This window comes from Schistocerca cancellata, chromosome 4 (assembly GCF_023864275.1).
Source record: "Schistocerca cancellata isolate TAMUIC-IGC-003103 chromosome 4, iqSchCanc2.1, whole genome shotgun sequence".
NCBI classification, from domain to species: domain Eukaryota; kingdom Metazoa; phylum Arthropoda; class Insecta; order Orthoptera; family Acrididae; genus Schistocerca; species Schistocerca cancellata.
In genome coordinates, this window is record NC_064629.1 from 882,198,392 (window position 1) to 882,212,756 (window position 14,365).

Consider the following 14,365-nt stretch of genomic DNA (forward strand, 5'->3'; position numbering starts at 1 on the left):
CCTCACTGAAGAAGGTGGATTCATTGCCCATTGAAGGAAATTTATTATATGAATTCAAGGCATCTGTTCTTTCGGACATGTCCGCAAGAACAGACACAATGCAAAATCCGCAGCTGTGACACATCATATGTAAATTAAAGATGGGAGGGGGCGGAGGGAGAAAGGAAAGGAAAGAAAAGGAAATATTGATATTAGCTGCATTGGGACATTACGTGTAATCAACAATGATAAGTGATAATGTGTGCTAGACTGGGACTCGAACCTGGGATCTCCTGCTTACTAGATAGTTGCATTAGCCACTGCACCACCCAGACATAGCATTTATCACAGTTGCATAGACTACCTCGGTACACCTCTCCACTGACCCACACCCCCACCTAGCACCACCTCTCAACAGTCCCTTTCCGTGTCCTCCATGCTTGCTACTTAGAGATTCTGCATCTGCACTGAAGAAGGTGGATTTGTCTTTCCACACTTGCACACTTCCACACAATGTATCACATTATCAGTTGCAAGAAGCCAATATCTTATATTTACCCACACATACTGGGCATGTAGTTAGGGCATTAGTCAAACAGAATACATTTCCTGTGAACTATGGTGTAGCAAATGAGAGTATCTGGAAAACTGAATCTTTCAGTTGGACTACAAGGCATGACTGAATGGTTTAAAAGATAGTTGATTGCCAATGAATCATGAAAATTTGCCTATATGTCACCTCTAAACATAGCTGCAATCAGTCAGAAAGATATTTTTTTATTAATTATATTATTTACATACACGAAAATGTAAAAAAAATAGGAGCCATCTTTAAAACATCAGTAGATACATCACCGTCTCTCACTGTTTCAGTGTAACAGGATAATAATAAATAACAAAAACTGGGTTCATGAATTTTGTTCCGCTTCTCCCCACTTTTACAAGATTTCACACAGTACCAAGTCTTGAATGAACATTACAGTCAGTTTGTGAAATTAAAGTCCAAGGAATGTGGCTACAAAGCAACTTAAAATATAATTGTCATGTGAAAGCTCTTCAAACAAAGCTTTCAAAAGCTTTTTATCCTATTTGTGCCTAATTCACAGTGAAGCACATCAGCAGTGATTCACATTATGAACTGATTTCTTGACTGTGGACTAACCTTCTGGGGAAACTCTTCCACCAGGAGAGAGAGAGAGACAGAGTGAGAGAGACAGAGAGAGAGAGAGACAGAGAGAGAAGAAAAGGCTATACTTATTCAGCTCCAGTGGGTAGTAGTGTCTTTACACATGTGTATTTTACACAGAATGCATGACATCATTAGCTGCAAGAGGCCAAACTCCACACTTGGTCTACTTCCATTTATTATATTTATCAATGATCTGCCCCCGTGCATTCAGAAAGGTCTACTGGTAGTGTTAGCTGACGACACCAATAAACTGTATTCATGTCACTATGTTAATTAACTCCAAAACATAGTTTCTAATACAAAATCCAACTGGAAAATTCATTAAACAGGAACAAGCTGTTACAGAATAGAGACAAAACTGTACACCAGTACATAAATGTTCACTTACATTAAGGTCAGATGATACCGGATTTGAAAACATGCCTATAAACCAAGTGGTAACCACTAAAACACTAAATTCCTCAAAATTTGGATAGATGATACTCTACAGTGGGGCATACATTAAAAAAAAGTTACTAAAGGACTAACAATTCCCTTCCAATTGAAACGATAAACAATTGCTCGGAAGTATAGATGTGTGTGTATGATAACATAAATTTTCAGTTGGATACTTCTTGTGCATGTGGACTCTGCCCTATGACACAGCAACTATAGGAGCATTTTCAACTGTGGTAACACCATTTTAAGACACTATAGTTACCAGGGCAGGACACTTTCTGATATTGAGTTCTCTGAGAGTGTATGCTTGTTACTTTAAAATATAACATGTGAGAAGCATTAACTATCATTGTGCTGCTACATACGAATGTCCACACAGTCACTGCTGTATGTTAGACATAGCAGCCAATTTTAGGTATAACAGTTTAACTAGTAAAGTAGCTTTGTTTTTGTCCTTTAATAAAACTTTTGATAGATTATCACATAGCAAGGTTGGCTGGGAGACCCACAAGGTTAGAACACAGCCTACTCATTTCAATTAGTATCAAGTGGGCCACTGAGCTTAGTATTCCTATCAAATTACATCCAGCAGTGTCACGTGCACTCACTCCATGAGACACTGTGGAGAGGTTTGGAATTTAATCCAGAACATTGACAATGAGGAACTTTATGCCTCCTCTCCTTGCTGGTCAAATAAATTTCTTCCATCCTCAGTATTCAAACTGGCTACCTCTGAGTTGTACTCCACCTCCCATGTGTGCCCCAGGTATGCATTAGTGATGTCAGCTATGGAGGTGGGTAGAGTTTAACTTTACATGAAACGTGGGCTACAAGATGTGATGATGCTTCTTGAAGAGAACTGAAGCCAGTCATAATAAAATAATCTTTAGGATCCAGACAATGAAAACAAAAACCGGTACAAATTTAATGAGTTTCTTGAACTCAAGACACTTTTGTTGCAGCTTAAAAAAGTCTTAGTTTTGAAAGTGGACCACAAATTCTCTACCTGCTCTCTTTCTTCTCGATCACGTTCCCACAGCAAATGTGCTTGGTGAGCAAATTGATCGCTCGCACGTTCCATTTCTTTCTTGAATGCCATTGACATCAGGATCCGTCGATCGTGTTCAGGAATGTGAAGATTTTCAGAGCTGAAGAAACAAAAGACTTAGAAGTGGTTTATGGTACATTGAATGTAAATGTATTTTGTAGAGTTTGTCACTACATTATTATGAGAGTACCAACATGCATGTAATTGGTTAACTTACGATTTACCTGAAACTATCAATCTTCCATGGGTTAGAGTAGCACGCTAATGTTGAAATGTTTGTCTCTCCACTACTGTTGTTGTTCGAATCATAGCTGGATCTAAGTTTATAGCACAGACCTTGGTTTTTATCCTCAGAATTCCATAGCTGAGATAAGGATTTTGTTTGTTCTTTATCAGAATAAGGAGATGGTACAGGCCAGCATAATTTCTGTTTTGTCTTTCCACATGGACTTCTAAGTCTATTACTCCCACAATGTTTTGTTCTTTTCCCAGAAACCGTTGGTGAATCTCCACTAGATATGGAAGATGCTGAAGTTTCAGTTGTAGAAGGCTGGTATATTTCTGGCCCTGACCTAAATATTAAAAATTTTAAAGAGTGATAGACTTTGTAAATAGTAAAGACATATTTAATATTACATTATATTTACTTCTGTAGTATACTAAAACATTCTGATTATTTTTGTTTAAATTCAAGTCACATCTATACTTCCACTAGTAATGTATACTATGAGTGTCTACCAATGACAAATGCACAAAACCGTTATTTTAACCACTTGCAATTTATCTTATATAATCTGCTGGCCTTTCAAGGAAAGAATGATTTTAAGTTGTCTACTGCATACAAATGTACTTACTAACAAATATTGTGGATTTAATTTGTGTACTACTTCTTTCTGCACCATTTAAAATGAAGCAACTGTGGTCTATGCTATTTATTTCTTATAGCAAAATCTTTTTCTCTGGTCTGTTCCTACATGTAGTAGATACAGGGGTAGGACAAAAATATTGAAACACCACCAGAAGTGCATGCTTGAACATAAATGCAAATGCAAGCCAAGCCTGCAGGTGGTGCTGTTGTATTTGTCTATGAACAGCACTTGTGCAATGCCCTCAATATGTTACAAGTGTCAGTTATGGTCAGAACAGTGTTCTGTGTAATTGAGAGTGCATTATGTTGGAGATAAGAGAATTCAAATCAAATGGCTCTAAGCACTATGGGACTTAACATCTGAGGTCATCAGTCCCCTAGACTTAGAACTATTGAAACCTAACTAACCTAAGGACATCACACACATCCATGTCCGAGGCAGGACTCGAACCTGCGATCGTAGCAGCAGCACGGTTCTGGACTGAAGCGCCTAGAACCACTTGGCCACAGCGGCCGGTTTAAGAGAATTCAAACATCAGAAAATTGTTGGTGCTTCAGTGGCCAAGGTAGCTGAAGTGTTTGGTGTTTCAAGAGGCACTGTATCAAAGATTTAGACCACATGCAGGGAAAATGGAAAAACATCATCCACTGAGTCATAATGCAGACAAAAGTGTGTGTTGAGTGATCACGACAGATGGTCATTGATATGAATTGCAACAAAAAGTAAGGGGGACAACAGCTGACAAAGTCACTACAGAACTGAACTTTGCACTCACAAACCCTGTCAGCACCAAAACAACGTGAAGGGTGGTGCATAATCTTGGAATTGCAGGGGGAGCTGGAATTCCAAAACCACAAATCAGTGATGCAAATACCCATAACAGGAAAACATGGGACCAAAGCCATAAACCCTGGGCTATGGAGCAATGGAAGAAAATCAGTTGGTCAGATGAGTCTTGTTTCATACAGTTTCCAGCTTCTGACATCCCAAGACTACAATGCAGACAGCTTGCAGCCAAGAGTGAAATGTCATGGGGGTTCAGATATGATTTATCCAGCTATATTGTGATCTTCCTTGGGCTCCATTGTTAGTCTGCAATGTTGCATTGCTGCCAAGGATTATGTGACCATTTTGGATGAGCAAGTCCACCCCATGGTACAATGTTTGTCACCCAATGGTGATGCCATGTTCCACACCTTGCATAATCCAGGATTGGTTTTTTGAGCACCAGGATGAACTGTTGTATCTCCCCTGCCACCACAGTCACCATATCTCAGTACTGAGTCTTTGGGGTTTACTTTGGAGAGAAGGGTGCATGATCATTATCCACCTTCAACATCATTACCTGAACTTGTCACTATTTTGCAGGAAAAATGGTATGAGATTCCCTTAAAAGTCATACAGGACCTATACAGGGTGTTACAAAAAGGTACAGCCAAACTTTCAGGAAACATTCCTCACATACAAATAAAGAAAAGATGTTATGTGGACATGTGTCCAGAAATGCTTAATTTCCATGTTAGAGCTCATTTTAGTTTCGTCAGTATGTACTGTACTTCCTCGATTCACAGCCAGTTGGCCCAATTGAAGGAAGGTAATGTTGACTTTGGTGCTTGTGTTGACATGCGACTCATTGCTCTACAGTACTAGCATCAAGCACATCAGTACGTAGCATCGACAGGTTAGTGTTCATTACGAACGTGGTTTTGCAGTCAGTGCAATGTTTACAAATGCAGAGTTGGCAGACGCCCATTTGATGTATGGATTAGCATGGGGCAATAGCCGTGGTGCGGTACGTCTGTATCGAGACAGATTTCCAGAACGAAGGTGTCCCGACAGGAAGACGTTAGAAGCAATTGATTGGTGTCTTAGGGAGCACGGAACATTCCAGCCTATGACTCACGATTGGGGAAGACCTAGAACAATGAGGACACCTGCAATGGACGAGGCAATTCTTCGTTCAGTTGACGATAGCCCAAATGTCAGCGTCAGAGAAGTTGCTGCTGTACAAGGTAATGTTGACCACGTCACTGTATGGAGAGTGTTACGGGAGTACCAGTTGTTTCCGTACCGCGTGCAGCGTGTGCAGGCACTATCAGCAGCTGATTGGCCTCCACGGGTACACTTCTGCGAATGGTTCATCCAACAATGTGTCAATCCTCATTTCAGTGCAAATGTTCTATTTACGGATGAGGCTTCATTCCAACATGATCAAATTGTAAATTTTCACAATCAACATGTGTGGGCTGATGAGAATCCGCACGTAATTATACAATCACGTCATCAACACAGATTTTCTGTGAACGTTTGGGCAGGCATTGTTGGTGATGTCTTGATTGGGCCCCATGTTCTTTCACCTGCGTGCGCTCAATGGAGCACATTATCATGATTTCATACGGGATACTCTACCTTTGCTGCTAGAACATGTGCCTTTATAAGTACGACACAACATGTGGTTCATGCACGATGGAGCTCTTGCACATTTCAGTTGAAGTGTTCGTACGCTTCTCAACAACAGATTCGGTGACCAATGGATTGGTAGAGGTGGACCAATTCCATGGCCTCCACGTTCTCCTGACCTCAACCCTCTTGACTTTCATTTATGGGGGCATTTGAAAGCTCTTGTCTATGCAACCCCGGTACCAAATGTAGAGACTCTTTGTGCTCATATTGTGGACAGCTGTGATGCAATACGCCATTCTCCAGGGCTGCATCTGCGCATCAGGGATTCCATGCGATGGAGGGTGGATGCATATATCCTCGCTAACGGAGGACATTTTGAACATTTCCTGTAACAAAGTGTTTGAAGTCACGCTGGTACATTCTGTTGCTGTGTGTTTCCATTCCATGATTAATGTGATTTGAAGAGAAGTAATAAAATGAGCTCTAACATGGAAAGTAAACATTTCCAGACACATGTCCACATAACATATTTTCTTTCTTTGTGTGTGAAGAATGTTTCCTGAAAGGTTGGCCGTACGTTTTTGTAACACCCTGTATTTATCTATTCAGTGATGACTGAGAGCTGTTTAGGATGCCCGTTTTCCTACACCCAGAAGCTGTTTTGAATGCCAGTTTTCTTACATTGTATTAAGGATGGTAATGTGTCACGTTTATGGTGTATCCATATTTTTGTCCACCTTCCCCTGCCCCCTTCCCCCATACATTTGTAGGTTTATCATCACTTATAAGCACAGATATTTAAAAAGTCTCCTACAGAAGAAAGTAAGTTCACTGCTTGTCTCAAGTCACAGAACTCACATCTCATGGAATTATGAAAACAGTCCACTGTTTTCAAGAAGCCACTAACTTTATGTACATTATTTTTGATTTTTCTCTAAAATAACAATTACACATTGTATAACAAGGGATAAAATATTATTACAGTAATACAACTTACAAAGTAGGTATTAAGTCACAAACCACTTATTCAAGCACTGACACACCAACTGAAGCAGGTTATTTTTTGTGTGGCTGGTCAATATAAACACATATATTACATAAATATTTTGTTCTGTCATTTTATTTAGTCACTTAACTTGTTGAACACCAGCCACTACTTCACTTTAATTTGTTTCACTCTTTTCCCAGCACTGTTTTTGAAGAATTCCTTACAAATCAAATAAATAAATCGACTATAAACCAAGTTATAGCCATTCTACTTGCATTTGGAGTATCTAGATTTTGTACCCAGGGAGATTTCTTGTTCGTATGACACGAGAGGTGGCTGACTAAAAAATGACATGACTTGTGTGACTTTCATTAAACTCAACAAAGGTGGCCATTTATGTTGACTATAAGACACTAACAAGCTTTAAAGTCCTTTCTTATATGTTTTCTTCTTTTTTCATATGACAGATCTGTCATATCAGTTCTTATCAATCAATTAGTAATAGGTAATCCTTTATTTCTTGTATCTGTAAATCTGTAACAACTGATGTTCTCTATTACTTTGGTTTCACTAATTATAGCCCCCAAGATGCACCATTACTTTCTATTTATTCAGTGATTTTTGCTGTTGGCTCGTGCAATGCCTCCCCCACCCCCCCTCCCTGTTTTCCTTAAATATGCAGATGTTCTGAAGCAACCCCTTTCATATGTAAGCTCTGACATTATGACATCAAAGTGTTACGTAATAATGATGAACATCACATTGCAGGTTAATATCTTGAAAGACTTGAAACACAAGACTTTTACAGATTAATTAATAATAAAAGGAAGTCTTGCTTCTTTCACTGTGTGCATTTCTAATAGCCTTTACAATATACACCAGAGCTTCTTGAAAGCTTCCAACTGACCTGTCATTTGTCACTACATATCTGGACAAATGATTGCCACAAAGGCTGCCAGCAGTCAAGTAAGTATGCCTCTTTCTTACAGATACAGTTGGTGAAGGTGCAGTTGATGTTGCAGCTGAGCTTCCATATCTATCTTCTGCAGAAGTTGTTACTCCATGAGAAACTCTATATTTAATATGATTCTGGTAACTGTGAGTTTTTGATGGCACACTCTTAATTTTGTTATTCTGTTTCTTGTTGTGTCGTACTTCTGAAGCTGCAAAAAATTATAAAAGTTGAGGTAAATTGTTATATCTAAAACTCTCCAAACAAAATTTCAGATTTTAATTTCACAAACCAATTTCAATGCATTGATACAGATCATGGCACACAAACACAATATAGTTTTTTCACTATTACTTTTGTACTAGTAAGTAAGTGTCATCACAGGCAGGGGAAAAAAAACACAATTACTACTCCTGAAATCTTGTTACAGAAATAGCAATATATTAGCCATTGCAGTACTGGGTTTACTCCATGCATATAATTGGATAATTCATAGATTTTTTAGGCCCATCTGTAAAACATTTTCAAATGGAGCCACTAAAGTGAAAATAACAGAGAATAAGACAATAGTTTTGTAGAAGAGTTAAGAGCATTATTGTGATTATAACTGGGAAACCCTTCTCCACTAAAACTACAAATTCAAACACAGCATATTCTGAAATACTGTTGGGGTGACAACTGTAAATTGAACAATAAATGCAAAATTGTCCAATTATAACCACATGGGTTGACTCTCATTTAGGGTAGATTGCTTCAAGTCTATTCACATAAGAATAATTATATTTTCCTGTCTGACTACAATCTTATTGATCCCAGTGACAAATATATAACACAATATGTATTATCTAAGTCTCTGAAGACAATAAAATGCTTTTCATTTCAGACAATGACACTAAATACAAGGGAGTGCTCTAATATGCATTTGGATTATAAATAGTATACCTGCTGCCAGTCATTAAAAACTGTAATTATTACATTTTCTAGCAAAAGTACATTGCTCTGCAAGAGTCTGTGTTTTTCTCCATTTCTTCCTAGCTTGAGCTAACCTTTTTGTTTCTGCTTAATTACAACATCAAATAACCTCTATAATTTTAATAAAATCTTCTCATATTTCTTGTTGTGTTAACTACCTAATTCATGAACAGACACTGCAAGAAACCCAAGACCTCTTACTGCATTGACATGACATGGAAATATTCAATTTCAAATTCATAATTTGTGTTACATATCTTTCTCTGTTTCTACATTTCTCCTCCTTCTGATGCTTCTTCCACTGCCAAGGTAAGTATTCGTGAATCCTTCAGTACACTTCCTGTTAACCCATCCATTCTTTCCATATTATCATGTTGGAAACAGAACTAAGTCTGAATCCGAAAGCAAGGCCCTCAATGAAGTATAGCACTTAGCACTGCAAGCATGTTTATTACAAACACCAACGTGCAGTTATAACAGAAAAGAACTGACTTCCTGAACAGAGTATCACTATTTATACAAACATCAAATATTCTGGAATACACAAATACTATAGACATAAAACATTCATAAATGTCACTTCACTGTGCAGTCTAAGTAATATCACTATTCCTCATTTTCCTAATTAATTTTCATGTTTGTTTTCCTATCTTTTGGTGTTTGGCCTATATGTTCTGAAGCAGTTTACATGCAATGTTTGATGCAGATTTGCTTTTACAGTTGATTTACTGCTGAAGCAGGTCGGGCCAGTGTGTGGTCCCCTCCTATACTGCTGGTTGCCCAGGTTCACTACAGCCCAATTTCCTGACTGCTATGGTGTTTCATAAAACTGTCGAACAGTCAGTCTGAACCAGTCTCACAACATTGGGAACCGGTAATCTTGTGCAGTTTGTTTGTCCGGAAATCCCATGGAATGTGCACAGCAAGCCTTAGGGTTCTGCCTCACAGGCCTTACAGCTGATGGAGATTGCTGCCAGCTGCATTCCCCCACACCATGGTCATGTGTTCTATTACTGGTCAGATCAGTGTTAGATATAGCATAATGTACAGTGTGCTAGCAGTACTGACTCAGAGGATAAACCACTTGTAGACAGCCAAGTGCCCTCCTCCTAACCTCTCCAACATGCAGCCCTAAGATGAGGTGCCTGTCCAGGGTCACCCCCAGATACTTCGCAGGGCAAGACCATGAGATGAGGCCTCCCATAACACGCACTGGCTGAAAGTCCAATGGCAGTCTGCACCATATAATTATTATGGGCTTGCTTTTCACAGCATTGAATTTCAAATGCTACTTAGTGGCCCAGGCACCTAGCACATAGCATACTGCCTGGGAACAATGATGCAAGACATCAACTTTTAGGCACCAAGTATAGTGTGTGGTATCATCTGTGAAACATGCCACTGACACACTATCCATCTTTGGGATGTCTGAAGTACACAGAGAGTACATTTGGGGGTCAAGGACAGACATCTGCTGCATTCCCATTAGCACAGGCCTCACTGTGAAGATGCCACTTCTGAAGTGGACACTGAATATGTGATTATGCAGGTAAGACATTATGAGCCTAATGTGTGGCATTGGTACCCTCAATACAAAGAGTTTTTAGAGGAAGCCCTCATGTCACACACAGTCAAAGGCCTTGGAGATGTTGAGAAGTACTGCCCCAGAGTACGCTGGATGCACCAAGGCTCCCATCATGCCATCAACAAGATGCAGAAGTTGTTGTTGTGCACTGTGACTACCAGAAACCAAAACTGTTCAGGTGGTATAAACGTCTTGCTACTAATGTGCTCCTTTGAACATACAGATACTCAAAGACTTCTGAAACGGTAGGAAGTAGTATTATAGGTTGCTGGTTTTGCAGGAGTCTAGCATCATTTCCATGTTTAGGAATGGCAACTATCTCTGCATGTTTTCAGGTAGTAGAGTAGTCAACAGTCCTTACGATATGATTGAAAAGTTCAGTGATGGGATGGAGGGTGCCAGGTGCCACCTACTTAAACACAGCAAATTCCACTAAGTCACAGCCTCCACCCTTCCTCAGGTTTTGATTACAAAGTTGGATTCCCACTTCCTCCTCAGAAATAGCATTTCTGGTATTACCTGCTGCCTCATCCATGAGAAATACAGCTAATCTGTGCCACACAATATGACTGTGACGGCTTGAAGCTGTCTGCAAATGTGTCAGCCAAGATGCTAGCCTTGGGATCAGGTTCACAGACAACTTCTCTACCAACTTGCAGGAGAGGAATCCATTGCTCTTTCCTAACAAATTGCTTTATAGTTCTCCATGCAGTGTCATTGTTAATGTGAAGTGTGACTACCTTGCCTGCCCAATCCTTATTTCTGTGGTTTTCCACTGCCACCTTTATCTCACACTCCAGCTGACTGAGGTGGTGTTTTGTGGTGGGGTGTCTCATTATGTGCCATTCTTGGAAGGCTCTATATCTTTGTGTTATGGTTTCCAGTATCTCAGGGGGCAGCTGGCATGATTGATCACTTGCCCCTCTCAGTCCCCTGGGACTAGCAGCATCTACTGCTGGCAGTGTCATTTCGGTTAGCTGCCTTATACACTGAAGCACCAGAGAAACTGATATAGGCATGCTTATTCAAATACAGAGATATGTAAACAGGCAGAATACAGCACTGCAGTTGGCAATGCCTATATAAGACAACAAGTGTCTGGCGCAGTTGTTAGATTGGTTACTGCTGCTACAATGGCAGGTTATCAAGATTTAAGTGAGTTTGAGCGTGTGTTATAGTCAGCACATGAGCGATGGGACACAGCATCTCTGAGGTAGTGATGAAGTGGGAATTTTCCCATATGACCATTTCACGAGTGTACTGTGAATGTCAGGGTGTGGCCGGAAAGAGATCTTGCAAGAACAGGAATGACGACAAATGATGATAATCATTCAATGTGGCAGAAGTGCAACCCTTCCACAGATTGCTGCAAATTTCAATGCTGGGCCACCAATAAATGTCAGCATGTGAACCATTCAACAAAACATCATTGACATGAGCTTTTGGAGCCAAAGGCCCACTCGTGTACCCTTGATGACTACACAACACAAAGCTTCAAGCATTGCCTGGGTCTGTCAACACCAACATTGTACTGATGATGACTGGAAAAATGTTGCCTGGTTGGGTGAGTCTCGTTTCAAACTGTATCGAGCAGATGGATGTGTACAGGTATGTAGGCAACCTCATAAATCAATGGACCCCTGATATGTTTAGATATGACTCTGTCAGATGACACATTTGTCAGCATCCTGTGTGATCACCTGCAGCCATTCATGTCCACTGTGCATTCCGGCAGACTTGGGCAATTTCAGCAGGACAATGCAACACCTCACACGTCCAGAATCGTTACAGAGTAGCTCAAGGAACACTCTCTTGAGTTTAAACACTTCCGCTGGCCACCGAACTCCCCATGCATGAACATTATTGAGCATATCTGTGATGCCTTGCAACGTGCTGTTCAGAAGAGATCTCCACTCCCTCGTACTCTTATGGAATTATGGACAGCCCTGCAGGACTTTTGGTGTCAGTTCCCTCCAGCACTACTTCAGGCATTAGTTGAGTCCATGCCACATCATGCTGTGGCACTCCTGTATGCTCATCTTCCTCCATGATGTGTCAACACTGAATACCTGTAACCTTCTTAGTTCAAGAAGATATTTTTTTCTTTGCTACCCGCTCCAGTAGTAATCCCTGCTTTAACCATATCATCTTGATAAAATGCAGGAACAAATTTTATGGTTAACTGATGATGTACAACATAAATCAGTTAAACTGTTATAATTTCACACTGACTCCAAATTAAGCTGGGAGCACCATATCGTCTATGTCTGCAAGAAAACAGCTCGGCTGCACCATCTCAGGTGGAAACTGACAGATGGAGTCAATAATTAGTACCTGAATGGTGTAGTCTGGTCTTTTAGAGCCACACATTTACTACTGCATACTGATAGGGGTCATTCCTATTATATCAGTGAAATTCTGAAAATAATAATAATAATAATAATAATAATAATAATAATAATATGGGTACTCAGCCTAATGAGCAAAGTGAATACTAAGGAACACTGCCATTTCTTCTTCATAAAGCCAGAGATACCGACACTTATAAACCTATATATTTATACAGCATTATGTCAAAAGTAGCTAAAGTGGGTTTAACACCAGCGAAAAAATACACAGACTCAACACTAAAGGCAAGCTGGACTTTTACATACTGAGACACAGACTGACAAAGACCAAAAACTCAAACAAAACAACAAACATTAAATTTCTTAATAAACCTAAATTCTGCTTGGTTCTTGTAACATAACAATTTAAGTTTTATGACTGTTTATTGGAACATCCAGGTAACAGACCTTTTTGAAATCAACAATGTCAGGGCCAGCTTTTAAGTATATTGGTAAAGTAGTAGAACTAAATTTTAAGATTTTTCTGTGAAAGTAACCATTTTATCAATCACATATTTAATGCAAAATTATTAAGGCTTTCATGGCTACTAATTGATATATTGGCTGTTGGCTTCTGTCTTGGAGTCCAACCCTGCCAACAGCAATGGTGGTTGAACCTTTGACAATGTCAGCCACTCATGCTGGAAAAAAGTCAGGAAAATCAATAAACAAATATTGGCTGAAGGTCCCAAGACAAAAGCCAAAATGCAATATGCATATTTAATGATCAAACCCATTCCACTGTAAGCGTAATGGTTACTAAGGAAATATTTTAGCAACAACCGGTAATATTAGGAATATAATCCACAGCAGTGCATTTTGTGAGTGAAGCTCCCATCATATTGCTGTCTAAGCTAATCCTACATAAAATGCACTTCAGTAGCACTCAAGGTCAAAATATAAAAACAGATACAACTATTTGGCCATGAATTTCTCGTTTTACTTTAAAAATAATAACAGATTCTACGCTCTGCTTATCCGTGTTAATGCACACCCACCAAAGTGTTCCTACCACAAGGCAGTAAATACTGGTCACATCAGCTGCCACTCTGTGCACTGCTAGTTTGTAAACATGTGTTCAGCTCTGACAGACAGTACTGAGCTCTCAGTCATTCCATAAGTTTCCAAAAATGTTACAAAGGGCATGGGGAGGACCATGCCAATGGCTGTCTGTGCCAAGTCACTCATACTTTTTGTACCAACACCAACCTTAAAAAAGGTCTAAAAAACCATTGAAGAAGGCACTACCATTCTTGCCAGTTTGTTTATCAAGCACATTATTAAACTTAACATAGTGTCTTGCTATTTCAAGTTGCTCAAGTAGGTCAAGTTTCTTTCCTTTCTTATCTACACGTTTAAACTCTAGGCCCACTTCTATGCCTTCCAGGGAGTGACTAGTCTGCATGCTCCCTATACCTTGTCAAAAAATTCCTGCCTTTTTGTCCAATCAATTTTGCTTCACACGATATGCTTTGTATTTTATAAACACCTGCCTGTTCAAATTTACTCATCCTGTTGCCAACTTCATACTTTAAATTATATCTCATTAAATTTT

General features: G+C 39.5%; 1 protein-coding gene across 6 annotated transcripts in view; it reads right to left on the bottom strand.

Moving 5' to 3' along the window:
* LOC126185043 (coiled-coil domain-containing protein 177-like) overlaps positions 1-14,365 on the bottom strand; it is a 318,163-nt gene that overhangs the window by 86,188 nt on the left and 217,610 nt on the right. For all 6 annotated transcript variants that reach the window (XM_049927793.1, XM_049927791.1, XM_049927792.1 and 3 more), the window contains 3 exons: positions 7,822-8,077; positions 2,879-3,226; positions 2,613-2,754 (listed from right to left, as the gene is read on the bottom strand). In XM_049927793.1, the coding sequence (XP_049783750.1) occupies positions 2,613-2,754; positions 2,879-3,226; positions 7,822-8,077 (746 nt within the window). The remainder of the gene's footprint in view (positions 1-2,612; positions 2,755-2,878; positions 3,227-7,821; positions 8,078-14,365) is intronic.